The sequence below is a fragment of the Callorhinus ursinus genome, unplaced genomic scaffold (assembly GCF_003265705.2).
Source record: "Callorhinus ursinus isolate GAN/ISIS: 27379988/994484 unplaced genomic scaffold, GSC_fseal_2.0 scaffold3, whole genome shotgun sequence".
Taxonomy (NCBI): Eukaryota; Metazoa; Chordata; class Mammalia; order Carnivora; family Otariidae; genus Callorhinus; species Callorhinus ursinus.
Window position 1 is genome coordinate 67,775,177 of NW_027397065.1, and position 12,747 is coordinate 67,787,923.

Consider the following 12,747-nt stretch of genomic DNA (forward strand, 5'->3'; position numbering starts at 1 on the left):
TCTCCCCCTCCCTCCTTGAATAAAAAGATTTTATTCATTTATTTGACAGAGAGAGAGCACAAGAAGGCAGAGCAGAGGGACTCTGCTTGTGCTCTCTGTCAAATAAATGAATAAAATCTTTAAAAACAAACAAAATCCAGATGCTTTAAGAGAATAATAGTAGTATCTAGCTCCTAAGATTGTTGTCTTTTTTTTTTAAGATTTTATTTATTTGACAGAGCACAGGGAGTGGCAGGCAGAGGGAGAAGCAGGGCTCCCCAACAAGCAGGGAGCCTGATGCGGGGCTTGATCCCAGGACCCCAAGATCATGACTTGAGCTGAAGGCAGAGGCTTAACCAACTGAGCCACCCAGGCACCCCTCAAATAAATAAATCTTTAAAAAAAAACGACAACAACCTGGGGCGCCTGGGTGGCTCAGTCGTTAAGCATCTACCTTCGGCTCAGGTCATGATCCCAGGGTCCTGGGATCGAGCCCCGCATCGGGCTCCCTGCTCAGCGGGAAGCCTGCTTCTCCCTCTCCCACTCCCCCTGCTTGTGTTCCCTCTCTCGCTCTCTCTCTGTCAAATAAAGAAATAAAATCTTAAAAAAACAAACAAAAAAAACCCTAATTTGCACAAGGAAATTCTTTTCTTTTTAAACACTGTTTCTTTGAGGAACTTTTTAAAAAATACTGTCCCAAGTCCTGCTTTAGAGATTCAGATATGTCTTAGGGGCAGAGAAGGGTGCAGGGGCCTGGGGGGGCACCTGCTGTAGGAATCTGCATTTTTTCTGGTGACTATGATCTCTTCCCTCATCCCCTGTTGAGAACTGCTGTTACAAATGAAGTCATGGAGGAAACCCAAGTCGAGAAAGAAAAGTGAGCAAAGGAGTTTAGTGGGAAAAGAACCTGGCCAGGAAGCACTTCAGAAGGCCGGAGCAATGTTAGCCTCTCTGTGCTCTCTGGTCTTGCCTAACTGGCATTCTCCCTCTCTTTTTGTACATCGTACGGACTGTCCATAGCTCTGGGTTCTTGGTTGCTACAGTTGAGCATCTATTCTCTACTGATGTATAATTGCTCCACATCTACGGGTCTTCTTTCTCCAACAGAACTGTAAGCTCCGTGAGGGCAGGGCTGTAGTGCCGCTGAGTGTGGCCTAGTGGAGGTCAGGGTGGATTCAGAGAGGATTGTGGCCATCCCAGGAGGGGGCCTCAGAAGCTTGCTGGTAGGAGCATTATTCTGAGGCTCTTTTTTATTTCTCCTGGAGAGTGATTTGGATGGCTGAGGTGGAGAGCTGTGGTAGGCCTTTAGTGTGGTTGCTGACTCTGTTGGTCTTTATGCCCAATAGTCATCTGTTAAAGTGATTCTTGTCAAGAAGCACGAATGAGTAATACTTTCACTGCCATTCAACAAATGATGAGCTGTCAAACCAGAGTGAGGGATTCAATTTGAGTCTTAGCAGTTACTTTCTTCCTTAAAAAAAAAAAATCGGGGCGCCTGGGTGGCTCAGTCGTTCAGTGTCTGCCTTCGGCTCAGGTCATGATCCCAGGGTCCTGGGATCGAGCCCCGCATCGGGCTCCCTGCTCCTTGGAAAGCTTGCTCTTCCCTCTCCCACTCCCCCTGCTTGTGTTTCCTCTCTTGCTGTTTCTCTGTCAAATAAAATCTTTTTAAAAAAAATCTGAGATAAGGGAAAACAGTCCAAATGTAAAAGGAAGGATTTAGAATGGGCACATGAGTAAGTATTCCTTAGCTGTTAGGGTAATGCACTGTTAGAGGTTGTTTCCTGTTTCCCTGTCCTGAACATGTGTTACAGTTGAAAGGATACTTGATGGTATTATTTTGTAATAGGAAAAAAGTTTAAGATTGGTAGTTACCTAGGGCTAGGAGTGGGATCGGAGGGTTGGTGTCAGGGAGAATGCTAACGGGTACCCTGCTAACGGGTACCATGTTTCTTTTAGGTATGATGAAAATATTCTAAAATTGATTGTGGTGATAGTTGTATAACTCTGAATATACTAAACACCATTGAATTGTGCACTTTCTTTTTTTAAAGATTTTATTTATTTGACAGAGAGACAGGGAGAGAGGGAATACAAGCAGGGGGAGTGGGAGAGGGAGAAGCAGACTTCCCACTGAGCAGGGAGCCCGATGCGGGGCTCGATCCCAGGACTCTGGGATCATGACCTGAGCCGAAGGTACATGCTTAACGACTGAGCCACCCAGGCGCCCCTGAATTGTGCACTTTAAATAGGTGACCTGTAGGGTGTATGAATTTGTCTGTTTTTTGTTTGTTTTTTTTTAAGTAAGCTCTATGCCCAACATGGGTCTTCAGCTCACAACCCGAGATCAGGAGTCCAGTGCTTTACCTGACTAAGCCAGCCAGGTGCCCCTGAATTATGTCTTAGTACAACGTTTACAAAAACAAAGTAAAAACCAAAAGTACTAAACTTTTGTCATAAACTTTCTCAGGTGTTGGAACTCCTGAGAAAAAGTTCTGGCTTCATTGCATGTTTAGCTCTATGAGCCCAGGCACATGATTTAACCTCTTGGAGCTTCATTGGCCTTATCTGTAAAGTGGGGATGAGAATACTTTACAGGATCATTGTCAAGATAAATTACATAGGACATATGAAAGTGGACGTATGAAAATCTCCAGCAAATTATATATTTATGTGTTTAACTTAGTCCTATATTTTTGTGGATAATAGATGCGCTTTTTTTTTTTTAAGATTTTATTATTTATTTGAGAGAGAGAGTACAAATGAGAGAGCACAAGCAGGGGGAGAAGCAGACTCCCTGCCGAGCAGGAAGTCCCACGTGAAGCTTGATTCCAGGACCTTGGGATCATGACCTAAGCCAAAGGTAGACACTTAACCGACTGAGCCACCCAGGCACCCCATGGATAATAGATGCTTAGTCTGAAATGTTTTTGAGAGTTCCCAACTAGCCATATACAATTAACACTTATTAAGGCTGAGAACTGATTTGCATGATGAGTAAGTAGCAGAGTCGTCAAAGACCAGATACCGGAACAGCTCAGTCTATGGTCTGTTACTTTGAGTCCAGACAGAGATTGTCAGGTCGCCTCTTACTGAATGTCTGCTTCCCTGGGTTCTGTTTTCTTGTCAGAGTAATTGTTTGTACGCCAAAGACAGTGTATAGTTAGTGGAGTCGAGCTGTGGTTAGCAGGAAAGCTGTTACCTGGTCATGCTTTCAGAGGGGAATGAGCCTGCTCGTCAGCCTGGCTCCAAAGGGAGTGAAGCCCTCTGGCCAGGACCAGGGAACCAACAGCCCTGAGAATCAGCTCCAGGAGACAAATTCTGTCTTGATTTCTAGCTCCCTAGAACTGGACTGTGGGTAGATTCATGTAGCTTCGAGTCTCTATCTTCAGTGACAGGGCTTCAGATTTAAAGTCTGGCTTTGAACATGCACCTGCCCCACTGATGGGTCTAGAATGTGTTTCACAAAGCTGGTGAGATGTGTGATAAGAGTTTAGTAATACTTGGCACTAATCATGTACTTAGGTAGTAATTTTTAATAGAGCTGTTTTTTAAAAATCTGTCAAGAACTATGCTTAGGAATATTACCAGTATCAAGAATTATTTGTCTCTTTCTATGTTTTTGTGTATGCATTCTTTCAGTAGACTTTTATTGACAGTTTACTATTTGAAGCTAAAAAATACAAAACAGAGGAGCATAGGGGAAGGGAGGGAAAAATGAGACAAGACAGATGAGAGACGGGGATAAAACGTAAGAGACTCTTAATCATAGGAAACTGAGGGTTGCTGGAGGTGAGGTGGGTTGAGGGGATGGGGTAGCTGGGTGATGGGCGTTAAGGAGGGCACGTGATGTAATGAGCACTGGGTGTTATGCAAATGATGAATCACCGAATTCTACCTCTGAAACTAATAATACACTATATGTTAATTGAATTTAAATACAAAAATAAAAATAAAAAAATACATACAGGTATGGCCTCAGCCCCCAGTTTGTCGCTGGTTGGGGAGGAGGCAAGGTAAAAGATTGTTGGATACAGGAGGGAGGGTTGATCAGAGCTTCACAGAGGTCTTGAACTGTGTGGACAGTGGATTGATGGGCCCAGTGGCTGCATTGGGGGCTAGATGGTGGCGGTGTGGCTGTGGTCACGGCAGTGTGCAAGGTGAGAGGTGATGGTGGCCAAAAGTAAGAGTGGTAATGGGGATGGACAGATGTGGACGGATTCTGGAGCTGTTAATAAAGCTGAGCAGACAGGATGTGAGGGGCAGGGAGTAAGTTAAGAATGACTCCTGGGTAAAGGGAGGTGGGCGGGTGAAATGGGTGATTGGGGATTAAGGAGGGCACTTGTGATGAACACTAGGTGTTGTATGGAAGTGTTGAATCACTGTATTGTACACCTGAAACTAATATTACACTGCATGTTAACTAACTGGAATTTAAATAAAAACTTAAAAAAAAAAAGAAGAATGACTCTTGGGTGTCTGCTGATGGGGCTGACCATCAAGTCAGAGCCCAGAGGAGGGTGAACAGGTTTGGTGGGGGAACAGGTTTGGTGGGGGAACAGGGGATTGATGAGCTGATTTTGAAATGTGAATTTGGAGGATGTTAGGAACATTCCAATGCAGGTGGCCAGGAGGCTGTTTGGGTGTCCAGGCCTGGAGCTCTGAATAGAGATCTGGAGTGACAAGCCATTTGGGGATCATCCTCTATATTGCTGGACGTGCCATGAGTGGGAGAGCTCGACCAGGGAACACAGGTCTCGTGAGGAGGGACGAGGACCCTGCCCGAAGAGGAGACTTGTGGAAAAGTTGCCAGAGAGTGGTTGTTTGGCCTGGAACTCATTTCTGCTAATTTCCAGGTTTCAGTATAAATGACACTTCCTGAGGGTAGCAGTCTTCTCTGACCCTGTCTGAATGTTGTTAGATGTTCCTGCTGGGTTCCCTTCAGGCCTGTGGCCTGTCCTTCTCCAAACGCAGCACCTTGCACACGTCTTCCTTACAGCTTGGACTGTGATCGACTCCTGTGTGCTCCGGGAAGGCAGAGGCGGTGTGTTCTCTCCTGGATTCGTGGTCCTGGAATACAGCATGAGAAGTGATAGTTCGGTCAGTGAAAGAGTATGTGAAAGGGCGGGAGGCAGAGTCCTGGAGATGGATGTGGTCAGCAGGCAGAGGCAGGTTGTATTGTGGTGAAGAATACAAGTCTGGTCAGGCAGACTGAGGCTCAAGTCCCACTTCACTTAACTTTGGTCAGCCTTGTTTTCCTCATCTGTAAAATGAGAACACTGATAGCTGTTAACAGAGTTGTGAGGATTACATGAGATGACGCAGTCTTTATTTTGTCAGCTTCTGGAATTTATTGCACTGTTCGCCCAGTATTCCAGTTATTACTTTTCATTTGTCTGAAGTTAGGGCAGAAGTTAATTCTTATTTATCTTTTTATCCTCAGCATTTGGTGTTTAGGATGTTGGGGAGCTGTTTGTTGAAATGGATTGGTATGTATATGAGATGGCTCACCTTGCCACTCTGAGTAACCAGACACAGCTTGAGCGTGGACTCAAGGGTGTCGCTCCTCACGCTCACTGGAGCCCTGTGCTTTGGGCCACTCCTCAGAAATCTAGTTCTGAGAAGAGATCACAGTGACACCTTGTTAATGCCAGGCCAGCTGTGTGATAATGGCTTCTGGTATCTCCTGGTGTCTCCTCGGGGCCATAAGCTTGTTGAAGAATGGGTGGCAGTTCTCAATCTTGTCTGGCATAAATTGCCCCTGCATAGGAGCGCGCTTCTGGCTCGGCCGGGGCCGGGGTCGGGGGGGGGGGGGGGGGGGGGTAGATAACGTCGGGGGAGGGGCAGCTGCCGGTCCTGGGGATGGTTGATATTTGCAGTGGGAACAGGAACAGATGCAGCTCCTTTTGATCTGCAGGGTGGAACGTGCGGAAACTGGAAGACTTGTTATTCATGCCCTTATCCTCTTAAAATTAAAGCAAATAAAAAGGCATTGGGGTAAATGATGAAATAAGGAATTAACAACGACAAAAACCCCAGCTCCCATCCTAGCGGTGTGGCCAACCTGTTCTCCATTTCCGTTCGGACACTGTTCTAACTGAATCCAGGCCACTGGGATACCCTAGTTTTGGAAATGTGGACCACGGAGAGTGCTGGTGGCCGTCTGTGCGCTCCTCTGTGCCGTCATGGCACAACATGTCCACACTTGGACAGAGTAGCAAGAGGTGCTGCACAAAGCATTTGTCCGTTTTTAACTGCCACATTTGTTGAAAATTCGCATCATTTTCAAATGAGTTGGTTCTCAGGAATCTTGCGGAGTTCAGGAAAAGTCGGTCAGTGTAACTAGGAGAACCGGTTTTGTGTGATTATTAAAGAACCATACTTTTCTACCTTTTTTTTCCCTACACATTGACCCAAGATCGTTAATTGGGGTCAGTAAGGACTTTTATCCCATGTTTCATTGCTCTGGAAGTAAGATTGGCACCACTGGCTGGTCAGGCAGCTGGGTTGAAGGAGAGGGGCCTGAAGGAGTACAGGGTGAAGAGGAAGTTCAGGCCCCTCTCCGAAACCAGGGGGCAGCTGTCACTAAACACGAGCTGAATTAGCTCTAGAGTCCTGGGATGACGCCAGCCCCGTCCGCGGCTGTTGCGTTCCTGCAGTTCTTACTGGACAGGCTTCATGGGTTCTGGTCTCTCTGGATTAATACCACATGCATGACAGTCTTGAATGGAATGCACTCTTTCCCCAGTACTTTACCATATGATTAGAGCATTTGGTGATGCCATCCATAGTAATGGCCCAAGCCTAGATGGATATTGTCTCTTAAGCCATATGTTTCTCTGGTCCCTGCTCAAGTGGTTTTAAAACCTCTCACTACTTAGTCATTACTAATTAAATTAGTCAAGGAAATCTTTTGAACACGTACCATGTGCAAGGTCTGTATTGGATTCTGGGGATATATGGTGAGCAAAAAAACAGGCACAGATGTGCCCTTAAAGAGTTGAGATTGGCGGGGAGATAGACTTAAATAATTACATAAACAAATGTGAAATTGCAGCTATGACAAGGGCTAGAAGGGAGAGAGATACATGGGGCTGTGAGAACCCGGGAGCAGAAATGGCCCTCGTTCTGAGACCTGAAGGATACTTAAAATTCGCAGGGCAAAGAAGGAGAGGAGCATTCTGTAGAAGGAGCATCCTGTGGAAACACCTCAGGATGGGAAGGAGCCTGGCAGGTATGGGAAGCTGAAAGGAGGCCAGTGTGGCCAACATGCAGACTGAGGAAGAGAATGGTAGAAACCAGAGTGGACAAGTAGGTAAGGGCCAGGCTGCACAGCGCCTCATAGGCCACATCAAAGCACCGTCTTCATCCTGCCAATAATGCAAACAAACTGTGTGCTGAAAGGATCACTGCTGCTTTCGGGTGGAGAATGGTAGCTTGAATGAGGTGATGCTGGTGGTGGAGATAAGAGAGGAATATGGATTCTAGAAACACTGAACAGGTGATACTGATGTGGTTTGGCGGTAGATTGGATATTGAGGCTGACGGAGAAGGAGGTGTAAAGGGAGACAAGGGAGACTGTTAGGTGGCCTCTAGACTACATGCTCTTGAAGGGAAGCACGGAGTTGTCCAGGCAGTACATAGCAATATTCATTGTGGTTGGAGCCTTGCCTGAAGTGTCGTGAATCAGAAGATTCCCATTGAACCCTCGAGGGTTTGTTGGGGTGACAAATCCGAGACTTCTGCCTCAGTGGACCCAGTGGAGTAAGTCACAAAAGGTAACTCAGCTGGTGTTGAAGAAGCCCGAGTTCTTCCCTGTGCAGCCAGCCATTACCCCTGTGGAGCAGGTGTTTCTTGGTTTTTGTTTTTTTTCCCTTCAGCTTCCTTTTGTCTGTCTACAACACCCTTTTAGGTTTTCCCTGGGAACTTTCTATGATTCTTGGTTTGACTTGGTTTCAGGTGGGTCTAGCAGGTACGTTGACTGGCCATTTTGTCCTGTTTTTCCTGTGTTCCATGTAAGAGGCAGTATGGATGGCATCCTCTAAGGACAGACCAAGCCAGCTACCGGGTTTGACTTCCACCTCCACACGTACTAGCTGGGTGTCTTCATCTGCAAAATTGAGGTAACAGTGGGTATAATAACCCCACTTCAAAGGTGTGCTATAAGGATTAAATGAGTTAATAAGTATCAAACCCTTTAAACAATGCCTGACACATACAACTCAAGAAATATTTATCACTGGTGCCTGCCTGGGTGGCTCAGTCAGCTAAGCTTTTGATTTCGGTCTCAGGTCATGATCTCAGGGTTGAGATTGGGCCCTGCGCATGGAGGCTGCCTAAGATTCTCTCTCTCTTCTGCTCCCTCTGTCCCTCGCTCACCAAAAGAATATATTTATCGTTATTCACCTCTCAACCTCAATAGGGGCTGGTCTTTGTAAGTACCCTCGTTGACATTTACAGAGTGGACATTTGTGATTTCTGCAGTCCACAAGTGACTCCTGAGTCATGGTTTAGTAATTTGTAGTGTTGATAGGGAAGAGATTGTATTTACTTATCCAGTTGTAAAGATCAAGTCGGATAGCCTTTAATCACTCATCCAATAAATTTTCCCATGAAGACAGCAGCTTATACACACTCAGGCTGCAGCATGGCCAGGAGTAGGGTGTACCTGTGGGAATTTCATTCTGTCCCGTAACCCACTTTAAGATCCGTGTTCGGGGCGCCTGGGCGGCTCAGTGGTTGAGCGACTGCCTTCGGCCCGGGTCATGATCCCGGGGTCCTGGGATCGAGTCCCGCATCGGGCTCCCTGCTCGGCGGGGAGCCTGCTTCTCCCTCTGACCCTCTCCCCTCATGTTGTTCCTCTCTCGCTAATAAATAAATAAAATCTTAAAAAAAAAAAATCCATGTTCAGACTCCGCACATCCAGACGTGGGTGCTCCTGTACCCTTGTTGGTAACTGCTTCCCCTCTCCTCCATTTGACTGTGTTCATTCTCCCAGAATCAACAAGCAATGGATGTTATAATTCTTTTCTCTTTCTCAGACACATTGAGATGTTATCTCCATGTTTGTCAGTTCTTTGTGCAGTTCAAAAAGCTATTGTGGGGGCGCTTGGGTGGCTCAGTCGGTTATGCGTCTGCCTTCAGCTCAAGTCATGATCCCAGGGTCCTGGGATTGAGCCCCATGTCAGGCTCCCTGCTCAGTGGGGAGCCAGTTTCTCCCTCTCCCTCTGCCAACTCCCCCTGCTTGTGCTCTCTTTCTCTCTCTCTCAAATAAATAAATAAAATCTTAAAAAAAACATCTGCCTTTAGCTCAGGTCATGATCCTGGGGTCCTGGGATCAAGCCCCATGTCCGGGCTCCCTGCTCAGTGGGGAGTCTGCTTCTCCCTTTCCCTCTACCCTCCCCCCCCCCCCCCCCCCCCCCCGGCTTGTGCGCTCTCTTTCTCTCAAATAACTAAAATCTTAAAAAAAAAAAACTATTGTAAAATACAGGAGTGAAGGAACAATAGGACATAGCTAATGAGACTCCATTCTGTCTTTCCTGATTCCTCCCCACCACCCAAATAGATAGCTTCCCAAATTAAAAGAAAAAATTAAGTTTTTTTGAGGGGAGGGTTTTTAAGTTTATTTTTTTCTTTTTTAGTAATCTTTACACCCAGTTTGGGGTTAGAACCCATGACCCTGAGATCAAAAGTCGCATGCTCTTCTGACTGAGCCAGCCAGGCGCCCTGGGAGGGTCTTTTGGTTTTTTGGTTTGTTAATGATTCTCTTTGTATACACTGATTCATTGGAGTCCCTTAGGCTATTTCTCTTCTTAGGACTGTTGTCTATTTTGTTTTGGGAATGAGTATTTGATGGTAGTGATCATGGTACTTACTTTTTCTGAGTTTTTTGTAAGAATTGGGTAGTGTATAATTTATAATTATTTTGAAGTATTAACCAGAGAAGGGTTAGATATTAGTGATGTTTGCCTATAGTGTGGCTCCTTAAATTCTGCTTAAGTGCTTATATAGGTTTTTATTCTCAATTTGTTACCAGCTTGCAGTAGTTTACTTTCAATAGGATCAGCTATCGAGAAAGGTTTACTTTTTGTACAGCATGCCCGAGCAGTCCCTTCCTCAGATGTGGTGTTCTCTTAAGGAAGCCATTAGTTTACTCTCTTGGTCTTATAATGGGTTCAAAGTACTTTGTGTTGCAGAAGGTAAGACACAAGATGACCATATCTAAGTCATTTGGGCTTCTAGAATACAAATCCTTTTAATAGAAAAAGGCCGTTTCTTTTTCCTTTGCTTCAGATATTCCTGTGTACTCTGTCTTACAGAATTAGGGCCAACTTGGGTGTCGCTAACTTCAGGAGTTCTGATCCACAGAAAAGAACTGAGAGTAGATTCAGTTTAGTTTAATGTGGGAAACGGGACTGAGAGAGAAGTAGAAATTTTTCTTACTTGTGTGACAATTTCGAATAATTGTAACTACGTGGTATATTTGAATTCTTTGTTTACTCGGAGGAAAGGATGAGAGAATGAAGGAAATCAAGAAGCACAGATACTGTTCCAACCAACAGTGATAACTCCATTTACTGAACATGTGTGCCAGGCATTTGCATATATTTTTCTTCAAGCCTCATATTAGGTAGTATTGTTTCCATTTACATAGGAGCAAGTAAAAGCTCAGTCAGGTGAGATGACATGCCCAAGGTCATGTCTGTAGAGCGGAGCTGGATTTGAACTGTTGCCCCAAATCTGTATTTTTTCTGATGTTAGCGCATGCACTGAGAGAAGTTTGGAGAAACAAGGGGGAAAACAAAATTTATTAGTATTATGCTGTATTAAAAATAGAGCTTTCTGCTGTAAAAAAAGGTAGATTTCATCCTAAGATGCACATAGATTCCCACCGAGTATGTGGATGCAAATACATTTCCCCTCTCAGATTTTCTATTTTAGTGGAGAAAACAAGTGTATTAAATGTCCATTTGAGAGCAGTAGGGCGACTTTCAGGAAATAAAATGTCTGTGGTGTGTCTTTTTAGCATTTTGGTGCCAAATGTGGTTGAAAGAGATTGTGTTTTGGAACCTTTAGGGACGTTGGCTCTTGGAATTTGCCCTTCTGGCTGGGTGAGATTAAACTGAGAATAACTTCAGTTTTTGACTCAGAGCCCTCGTAAACAGTGAAGGGTTGACGTGAAGCATTTTGATACTTGTAAGCATTCTGGCCGATGAGAGCTTCATTGTAGGATCACCCTCCACACTCCCCATTCTTTTTGAAGTCAACAGCTTTCTGGCAGGGCCCATTTTCTGCCTTTCCGAGGTGCCTTAGGTCTGTCACACTTTTGAGAAGATGAGCACCTTAAACGTGAACTTGGTAAGAAACTAGAGAATTTACTTTTTGAGAACTAGTGGAATGAAAACCAGGCTTCTTTTCAGCCTCTCAGCAGATTCTCAGGAGTGTTAGCTGACTTTAGCTTTCACATGCTTTTGTCCTAGATGTGGCAAATCCTTGTATAGTGAAGTACAGTTCTCCTAAGGGAATTTTCTTAATTTGTCCTATTCAGTTTTGTAATAAGAGAGTGGTTTCCTACTACACGCAGTGGCTATCACAACCATTTTCCCTTTTGTAGTAGGAAACCAGAGACCATGTTTGTTAGAACTAATACTTAGCAGTGAAGAATTTGAGTTCTGGAGCTCGTCAGGGCTTGGGCTGTACCCTGGGTTAGTGACTTATTTCCTATAAAAGGAAAGTTCCCGAACCACTTTTAACCTCAGTTTCTTCATCTTTAAAATAGAGGTAATACCAGTGCTAGAGTAGTCATGCAGATTAATGAGATACTAACGAAGAGCCGTTACTTGGCACATAGTAACAGCTTGGTAAATGTTAGTTGGTTATTATTATGATTATAGTGAAAGCATGCAGTTGAAGTGAAAGCTGAGCCTGACAGATTGTGGAGGGCTTTGATTGCCGTGCACAGACTTGGACACATCTGTGTTTACTGCTCAGAAATCCTTTTGTCTTTGTGATTTTTTTTTTTTTTTTAAGATTTTATTATTTGACAGAGACACAGCGAGAGAGGGAACACAAGCAGGGGGAGCAGGAGAGGAAGAAGCAGGCTTCCCGCGGAGCAGGGAGCCCCATGAGGGGCTCGATCCCAGGACCCTGGGATCATGACCTGAGCCGAAGGCAGATGCTTAAAGACTGAGCCACCCAGGCGCCCCAAGTCTTCGTGATTTTTGACAGCATTCAAAGTGGATGAGGTTGCTGTACTACCTGTGTTGTGGATGAATAAAGTCTTGTTATAATTCTTTAGTGGCATTTGAGGCAGGGGCTCACGTGCATTTGATGATTTTTCTTGGATGCTGGCTTTTCAGCAGCAGTGTAATCTTACTGTGTTATTCTGATCTCTACTTTAGCAGTCTGAGCACTGAGGGCAGTCTGAGGGGTAGCAGCAGAAACTTAGGAGGTTGAGCCCCGTGAGGAATCTCGGTGGTGTTTCTGTCATCCCTCTCCAATGTTGAAATTCCCACACGCTTCATAAAATACGTGGCTTCTCAGTGACTTAGCTAGCTGCTTTGTGTGTTTTCCCTTTTCTCTCTCAGATCAGTTATTGGTCAGCAATTTGTTGCCACCATCCAAATGTATTTAACATTATTCTAGGGAAGAAGAGGAGTCAGTATGTTTAAAATGAAAAATGTGTACTAAGCTTTTGGGGCATTTGACAAAGAAGATGGTGAGTGGGGGGCGCCTGGGTGGCTCAGTTGGTTAAACCGCTGCCTTCAGCTC

General features: G+C 45.0%; 1 protein-coding gene across 2 annotated transcripts in view; it reads left to right on the forward strand.

Moving 5' to 3' along the window:
* The window catches only part of MTMR12 (myotubularin related protein 12), a 68,959-nt gene that overhangs the window by 10,037 nt on the left and 46,175 nt on the right, over positions 1–12,747 (forward strand). Inside the window, exon 1 of one of the 2 annotated variants that reach the window (XM_073891056.1) lies at positions 11,296–11,334. The exons of the other annotated variant lie outside the window; for it this stretch is intronic. Within the exon in view, the coding sequence (XP_073747157.1) occupies positions 11,311–11,334 (24 nt within the window). The 5' untranslated portion in view covers positions 11,296–11,310. Of the gene's footprint in view, positions 1–11,295; positions 11,335–12,747 lie in introns of those variants that run through there. 2 annotated transcript variants of the gene reach the window in all.